The sequence below is a fragment of the Leptosomus discolor genome, chromosome 14, assembly GCF_034619465.1.
Source record: "Leptosomus discolor isolate bLepDis1 chromosome 14, bLepDis1.hap2, whole genome shotgun sequence".
Classification (NCBI taxonomy): Eukaryota; Metazoa; Chordata; class Aves; order Leptosomiformes; family Leptosomidae; genus Leptosomus; species Leptosomus discolor.
Window position 1 is genome coordinate 16,769,836 of NC_141404.1, and position 8,513 is coordinate 16,778,348.

The window sequence follows — 8,513 nt, forward strand, 5'->3', positions numbered from 1 at the left end:
AGGAGAACGTGTGCTCCTCGCTGCTGGGAGAGCTGCGCTGGTCTCTACGAGGTGACGTGATTGCTATCATCTACCTGCACTTCTATACAGTTCTTCACCAAAGGCTTTTAAGGAATTAGGCTGCTCTGGGATAAGAGGGAAAAGTATCCCCCTGGGGTAAGAGCTCATTCCAAGACAAGGAACGAGGGACAGGACAAACAGCTTGCTCTCCCTTGGGAGCTCTGTGTGCCAGCGCTGGCACAAGTTCACCCAGCTTCAGACGTAATTAGCAAGTCCCTGGAATGAAGATTCGCCAAATACTGGTGACTTTAACCGCTTCTGTGGCTCTGGGTCCTGGCTGCGGATGCTGGGAGAGGGAGAGCAGCTTCTCCAGGTCTGCTCTGGTTCTCTGTGGGCCTCTGCTGCTGGCTGCAGGGCCCCTGGCCTGACCCAGCACGGTTGGTCTCACTCTGTCGCTCTGTGGTGACAGACACGTGCTTGTGGGCCGCCAGTGTGGTGCAGACCGGGACAATTGCCTCCCTCGGCCGGCTGGTGATGCTCTGCTTGATGCAGGCCAGGACACAGCTGGCCCCTTTGGCTGCCGGGCTTGCCATCGACCCAGGCCCCCAGATCTCCTTCCATGGGGCTACTCTCCAGCCCCCTCATCCCCCAATTTGCACATCTAACCAGGACTACCCCACGGCAGGTGGAGAATGCAGCGACTGACACACGCCGATGAAGCGGCAGCGCTGTGCAAACCGCAGGAACAGAAGGGGGACAGTGAGGTGGGAAGGATTTGTGGATTCGGGGCTCAGGAAGGACTCTTCAGTCCTCTCTCGGGCGCGGCGCAGGCTGTGGAGTCCTGGCACCGAGCTCTGGGAGATCCCGAGATGTCCCTTGTCTGACAGGGGAGCTTCCTTGGCCGCTGGGAGGGTTTCTGGCAACGCAATCTGTCATGGGCTGGACAACACCTTGAACCTGCTCTAAGCTCTCCCTGAAGAGCAAACTCCTGCCCGTGGTGTTTGTGCCTGAGCTCCCTGCGCAGCCCTGTCAGAGCACGAGGGCAGGGACAGCGCCGTGGCACCCTGCTGTGGAACGGAGGCACGGCTCGGCCTGGGGAAGGAACGAGGGTCCGTGGGGCTTTCCTGCAGGTCGGGGGAGCCGGTTTGTGAAGTGCCCCTGCGCCGGGCTGGCCCCAAGGGCGGTGGGGCCGAGAGGGGCCACCGGGAGGCAGGAAGGAGCGCCGAGGGGAGCGAGGGTCTCCCTCCAGGCAGCGGGGCTTTCCTCAGCCGGTGCCTGCCCCAGCCAGAGCTGCTCCTGCCTCGGGGCCCTTCTCCAGGCAGGCGGGCCGGGCCCCGGGCCGGTTGGGCCCAGCCCTCGTCCCTCGGCTCTTTTGCTAATAAACGGTGGGATCTGCCTGTCTCTGCCCCGGTTCTTCTCCCCGCGGCTGGGCGGGGGGCGGGGGGCGGAGGCCGGCGCCGGGGCGGCTGTCGGGGCGTGAGGGGGCTGCGAGCAAGTGCCGCGGGTGAAGCAGCTGCTTCGCGGCCGCCCCGCGGCTGCCGCACGTGCGAGGGCGTCCCCCGCGGCGGAGGGGCCGGCGGCGATAGGTCCGTCCTGGGCACGTGGGCGGGGCCGGCGTCGGTTGGGCACGCGGTCCGAGCGCGAGGGCGCTGCCCCCGGCAGTTGGGCGGCGGCGGCGGCGGTGAGTGAGGGGCGGCCCGGGCGGGGCGGGGCAGAGCAGGAATGCGCGGGCCCTGCCCCCGGCCCGGCCCCTGCCCCGCCCGGCTCCACTCCTCCTCGTCCCCCGGGCTCCACTCAGCGCCCCCGCATGGTGGCGGGGACCGGGCCGGAGGGGACCCCCTGGGCCGGTGCCCCTCCTTGCCGGCAGGGGGCCAGCTCCAGGGCCCCTTGGTTTCGGGCTGGTTCGGGGGGCTTGACCGGCCGGGTTGGGGCCCTTCCCGTGCCAGCGGGGAGAGGGGAGGCGGCACCGGCCGAGGCGGCTGCAGGGTCGGCAGCCGGAGCTGGGGGGAGCTCGGCTCGGCTGGGCTTGGGGGGCAGCGAGGATGGGCCGGGGGTGTCCGGGCCTCCCTCCGTGCAGCGGGAGAGCTGCCGGCCGGAGCGGAGCCTCTGGCCCGGGGCGGTGCAACCCAGGCCGGCGTTTGTGCCCGAGGCTGCTGGGCCGTGTCCCGGCGAGTGCGGCGGGGCCCTTGGGTTCCCTCGCCAGCCGTGCTTCCCGCAGCCTTGAGCAGGGGAGCGGTGGGGTGTGAAGGTGGAGCCGGGGTGGAGAGGAGTGGCGACACGGGGGGCTGCCAGCGCGGGAGGGAAGGGTGGTGCCAGCCCTGACGCCTTTCCTTCTCTCTCGCTCGCAGCAAGCGCTGGCAGCACGGGCCTTTGTCAGTTCCCAGCCAAACTTTGGAATCAAGCCCCTGGTGCTGCTGCCGCGGTGCTCCGCTCCCCGTACCCGGCTGGTGACATCCGTGCCTGTGCAGCCGGGGCAGAGTGGTAAGACTTGGCCGTAGCCATGGCGGCGCCCCGCAGGGTTTCATTCACTACTCTCAAGGCTCTAAAGAGCAGCTTGGCTCAGCCTGGCAAAGACAGTGGAGAGGAGCCGCAGAGCTCCAAGACAGCTGCAAAGACCGCTCGAATCACGGTGAATCTCTTTGAGCCGGACGACAAGCGCTGCCCTGAGTTTTACTACCCAGATCTTGTAAAGAGCTGTGAAGAGAAAGGCGAAGGTGGATCTGCAGGAGACAAGGTCAGTGTCCTCATGGGGACCCTGTGTCGTACCTGAGGACTGCAAAGGCTGTTCCAGCATCTGAACCGTGTAGAGGGAGTGTTTGTGACAAGCAAGTTGGTTGCATTCTGCTGCTCTTTACCGGTGCTCTTCAGAGCCGTTTAGCAGCGAGTTGACGGTTCGTGCTGCTTTTGGTTTGGGTTGAGAGTCGGGAGAAGCAGAGGCAGGTACAGAAGTAGCTGAGAGAGCACCCAGAACGTCGAGACGCTCTCCGAATAGGGTGCTACCGGTTGATTTGTCCCAGCTTCTGCCTGGATCCTCTAGTCAGGTTGGGTTTCCTGCCTGGGGCTTTGGCGGCAGCGTGACAGGACTAATTCTGGTGGTTTTGTTTCTTTCATTTTGACAGAAGAAAGACCCTGTGGATCCCTTTAATGATGAGGAAAAGGAAAGGCAAGAAGTGGAGGCCCTGGCCAGGAAATTTGAAGAAAAATACGTATGTTTTTCTCCTTTCCATTCTGCTAGCCCTTAGAAGGGGCCGTGCTGTTCAGCTCTCAGCCAGTCAACGCTGGGTTGGTGCTGCTGCTGCTGCCAGCAGCAAGAGAGAGCTCGTTCCCTCTGCCCTACTGGAGCCAGTGTCAGGGTTGTCTGTCAGGGCTGTCCCCATGGGACTTGGACAAGAAAGATGAATACACCGTCAGGCGTTTCTTGTTTAGGGCGGCAAGAGACGCCGAAAGGACCGTATCCAGGACTTGGCTGACATGGGGTACGGGTACGACGAGTCCGACTCGTTCATCGATAACTCGGAAGCGGTGAGTACGGGGGCAGGCGTGAGGGGGGTCCAAGGCAGCTGCCCGGGGAGCTGAGCTGGCAGCCGGGGAGAACCCGAGGTGGGTGCGAGGCAGGAGCAGCCAGGGCTGGGGCAGGGAGGTCCTGGGGCAGCCGCACGGCAGGAGAATGCTGGTCAGCAGGCGTGTCCACAGCCCCGGCGGTGCTTGGGGCAGCACCGTGCCCCTCCGTTCTCCAGGCAGCTCAGCTACGGGATCCAGTGACAAAGCTCACGGTGCCAATAGATCCTTCTCTGTCATTTCCAGTACGACGAGTATGTTCCAGCTTGTCTTACGACACAGCACGGAGGCTTCTACGTCAACTCAGGGAAGCTGGAATTTCGATTGGTCTCCGACTCTGAAGAGGACTTTGTTAAAGAGGAAAAGAAGCAGCGTCCCAAGGTCAGCAAGCCAGCTTTCTTGACGATTTCCCATGTCAGATCTCGGTGGGTTTGCTGCATGAAAGGTGTGACTCTGCTGGGCAATGAGTCCTCCTCTCTGGCAGCCCTGTCTGCTCGAGACAGCCCTGTCTTCACAGTGCCGAAGGGAGGCAGTGGAGAGGGGACCCCGCAGGAGCCCTTGGCACCCCTTCCCCGTGCTGGAGGGGTCGTCTCCAGTGTAAAAGCCGGGGGCGCTGCGAGAGGTCGAAGCCGGTGTGTGCCAGGAGCGCGGCGATAGATGTCTGGCGTTGGGTGACTGGGTCCAGCGGGGAAGGAGCTGTTCTTGCGTTGTTGGGAGAGGGCCCAAAGGGGCTCTGGGGGTGCAGGTAGGGTTGGGGGAGCTGCTTGGATTGGGGGAACTGCGTGGATTGTGACTGGGCTTTAACCCTCTGCAGAAGCGGAAGCTGGAAGATGGAGGCGAAAAAATGAAGAAGCAGAAGAAGAAGAAAAGGGCGAAGAAGGAGCAGAAGGAGGAGGAGAAGGAGCAGGAGGAGGAGGAGAAGGAGCAGGAGGAGGAGGAGAAGGAGCAGGAGGAGGAGAAGAAGGAGCAGAAGGAGGAGAAGAAGGAGCAGGAGGAGGAGAAGGAGCAGGAGGAGAAGGAGCAGAAGGAGGAGAGGAAGAAGGAGCAGAAGGAGGAGAGGAAGAAGGAGCAGGAGGAGAAGAAGAAGCAGAAGGAGGAGAGGAAGAAGGAGCAGGAGGAGAAGAAGAAGCAGAAGGAGGAGAGGAAGAAGGAGCAGGAGGAGAAGAAGAAGCAGAAGGAGGAGAGGAAGAAGGAGCAGGAGGAGAAGAAGAAGCAGAAGGAGGAGAGGAAGAAGGAGCAGGAGGAGAAGAAGAAGCAGAAGGAGGAGAGGAAGAAGGAGCAGGAGGAGAAGAAGAAGCAGAAGGAGGAGAGGAAGAAGGAGAAGGAGGAGAAGAAGAAGCAGAAGGAGGAGAGGAAGAAGGAGAAGGAGGAGAAGAAGAAGCAGAGGGAGGAGAGGAAGAAGGAGAAGAAGCAGAAGGAGGAGAAGGAGGAGAAGGAGGGGGACTATTGTGACAAGGAAGAGAAATCCCCGCAGCCCGAGTTTCCCGAAGCTGGGTAAGGTGGGGGCAGGAATGAGGGTATGCTGGCAGCTCGACCATTGCCTGAGGCTCCTGCTCTTCGGCGGCCAGGAAGAACTGTGGCGCGGCAGGACTTGTACATCGCTGTGAGTCTCGCCCTGGGGCAGCCCTGTCCCTGGCGTGAGTGGTTGCACAGGGGCTGCAGCTGCTGCACGAGTCTTTCGGCTTCCCCTCAGCCGCAGGTCGCAGAGCTGAGAAGAGCTTTCGCTTGGAGTCCTTAGAGTAGGGGCCGTGGCTGGAAAGGCGGTTGATCTGTGGAGGGCAGCCGCACTCTGGCCCTTAGACACGAAAGCCGTGGCTCAGGTCAACGGTGCAGCGGGGCTGGGAGGCAGAGGAGTGGCAGAACAGCAGCGTCCTGCAGCCTTAAGCCTCCCTGGTTTCCCGTAGATGTAGGTGTAGTTTCCTCTGCTCCGCAGAATCGGCTTTGGGGCAGTTTCGTTAACATGTAGCATTGGGTACGTGGCCGCTGGCTAGAGAAGTGATTAAAGCCAGAGAGACCTCACTGAATGACAATGCCTTGTGTTGTTTAGGGCACCTGCAGCAGCTGAAGTGTCAGGAATGGAGTCTTAGCCTTGATCTCAGGTAGGACCTTAGGATCGTACAGTAACTCCAGGCGGAAGGGACCCGTTTGGATCAGCGAGTCCAACTCCCTGCTCCCCGCAGGACAACCTAAACCAAAACCCTGTGACTCAGAGCGTCGCCCAGACACCCCTTGAACTGTGGCAGGCTTGGTGCTGTGGCCGTCTCTGGGAAGCCTGTTCCAGGGTCCGAGCACCCTGTGGGCGAAGAACCTTTTCCTCATGTCCAACCTGCGCGTCCCCTGACGCAGTTTCGTTCCGTTTCCTTGTGCCCTGTCGCTGGTCACCAGGGAGAGGAGGTCAGCGCCTCCTCCTTCACTGCCCCGCCTTGAGGAAGGTGTAGACTGCCCCGAGGGCAGCCTCAGCCATGAGGGCACGCGTCAGCCTCCTCCGAGCTGAGCAAGCAGCGGGACCATAGGACCTTCAGAGGCCATGGAATATCTGTCCTGGTGTAACGGGTTACAGGGCTGAGACTTTCCGGGGGTTGGGGGCTATGGCTGAAGGGAGCTGGGAGGAAGGTCTCCTCCTCTCTTTCCCCCCATCTTGTGTTCATTTCCCTTCCCTTTCCTCCTCCGTGCTTTGTTTACAGCTCTGTGGTGTTGGAGGCGAGTCAGGAGAAGAAGAAAAGCTCCGGCCCCGTGAGTGTCAAGGAGATGCTGCAGAAGATCCAGGAGAAGGACGCTCAGAAGACGCAAGACGAAGAGCAGAAAGCGGCGATGCCTTCAGCGGCAGAAGCTCCAATGCCGAGAGAGTCGATCCCCCGCCCGGCCAGCGCCCCAATAAAAGAATGCCTGTCTTTTAACGCTGCCTTGGTGTGGAGAGCTTTATTCCCCATTTTGGTGACAATCTGGGCGACCCAGAGGGCCGCTTCTGAATCTCGACGGACGCGTGGGATCGCAGGACCTGGAGCCGGCACCGAGGGATGCTCGGGGAGCTCCTCCGATGCCCGGACCGAAGCGCTCTGAGCAAGTCCCCTGGGGAGGTAAAAAGGCAGAAGCTGCAACGCCGAGGGAGTTAGAGGCGATGGCTGACCCTTTGCTCCCGCTCTTCAGCCACACCAGTGCCAACGACCTGCTTCAGGCAGCGACGGCTCTGGACCTGTTAAGTGACCTGGACCCGGAGCGGCTCCGCAGGGAATCCCCAGCAGGGAGTCCCTTTCCTGCTGGGGAGGGTGGGAGCGATCCGATCGGGGTGGGCTTGGAGCAGGATGTCGAGCAGCCACCATCCCTCCCAGAAGGCCTGCCAGCCTGCTGCCCTTCAGCTGCCAGGAAGAACCGTACTAGAGTCAACGTCTGCCTGTGGGAGCCCTCTCAGGGACTTTCACTGAAACAGTTTGACAAAGTTGCAAATACAGGCAATTTATTAAGGCGACAGATGGGACGGGCACGGACCTGCCGTTGGTAACTGCACTTGCTGCAGTAGCACTAATGTTCTATAGTCATGCCGGCCACGTTTTCCCAGGTATTCGTCACCAGGGGCGAAGGCGCAGTTCCCACCAAGAAGGTGTCCATATCTTGGGTGCAGGAAGAGGGGCGCAGCCCCTCAACCGTCTCTTCTAGATCTTCAGTCCCTTTCTCCCAATTTTTATCCCTTCTTTTTATCTTTTTATTCTCTCATTCTTTGATTCCCCTCCCATGGGTTACGTATAGGTTGATTTAGGTGAAGAGTTGAGTGATGTAGTCGTATATGTATAGAATTAAGCAGGGGTATTAACGGTAGCGCTAATTTTCTAGATAATGAAGCAAAAGCTTCACTCCAGGGCATTGTAGCCTTCAGTTTGGTGCTGAAACCGTTTTTCTGCACACTTTAGCCAAAAGCAGAGCTGTCTTGCCAGTGCAAGGCTCCCTCTTTCACCTATTCTCTCCCCTCGCAAGGTCTGTAGAAGGGAGAAGCAGATACCAGCATGCTTATCCTTGTGCTGTTTTTTGTTAGATGAGCAAGGTGCTCCGCTCTCGTCCTTGTTCTATCCAGAGCACGATAAACACGTTGCTTTACTTTGCATAAGTCGACCCTTACAAGCCTAGCATTTTTCCACATCAGACGGACGTGTCCAGCTGTGTGCTGGGCAGTTTATCCAGGAGGATCCTGTGAGAGACAGTATTAAAGCTTTGCTAAAATCCAAACCCACCACACCTGCTGGTTTCCCTTGGTCAGCTCGATGGTGACCTGGTCAGAAAAGGAAATGGAGCTGGTTCAGCAGGGCTTTCCCCTTGTGAACCCACGCTGGCCGTGACCAATGACTGTGTTGTCCCTCAAGTGTCTTTAAGTAACTCCCTGAACAACTTTCTTCATGATTTTACCAGGCACTGAATCAGACTGACTGGCCTGTGATTACCAGCGTCTCCTTCTCGCCCTGCTTGAAACTGGGGACAACATTTCCCAGCTTCCAGTCGTCAGGAACCTCTCCAGACTACCAAGGCCACTAAAAAAATAGCGGAGAGGAGTCCGGTGCGGACATCGGCTGCTCTTTCCGTACCCTGGGCAGGGTCCTGCCAGCCCCACAGCCTGATGTGCATCCAGCTGGAGCAGCCAGTCCCCACCAGGGCCAAGGTCAGCTGGGAGTTCATCTCCTGGTCTTCCAGCACCGCCGTCCCAGTGCTTACGGCCTGATTCCACTTCCACTGCTCTCCTGCTCTGGTGCCCTTTATCTCTACCGACATCCCGTAAGTTGTATTTAATTCTACGGAACAAATCGGAGCTTGTCTAAAGGCTCCTGAGCCCGAGAGGGCGCTCCGAGCGCTCCGGACCAGCCGCCGCTGCCGCCTCTCAACCTCCGGTGCTGGCCCGCGGCCCTCACCCCCCTCCCGGCTCCTCCCCGCAGCACCCCGAGGGACAGCGGCACCGGGCACGGAGCCTGAGC

General features: G+C 60.1%; 1 protein-coding gene across 1 annotated transcript; it reads left to right on the plus strand.

Annotated features, from left to right (window-relative positions):
- Positions 1 to 14: 14 nt before the first annotated feature.
- On the plus strand, positions 15 to 6,618 carry LOC147414515 (uncharacterized). Its single transcript, XM_086472845.1, has 7 exons — positions 15 to 764; positions 2,349 to 2,734; positions 3,120 to 3,206; positions 3,427 to 3,522; positions 3,805 to 3,939; positions 4,373 to 4,752; positions 6,243 to 6,618. The coding sequence occupies exons 2-7, from the start codon at positions 2,501 to 2,503 to the stop codon at positions 6,616 to 6,618; spliced, it is 1,308 nt and encodes a 435-aa protein (XP_086328971.1). The 5' UTR covers positions 15 to 764; positions 2,349 to 2,500.
- Positions 6,619 to 8,513: the final 1,895 nt, after the last annotated feature.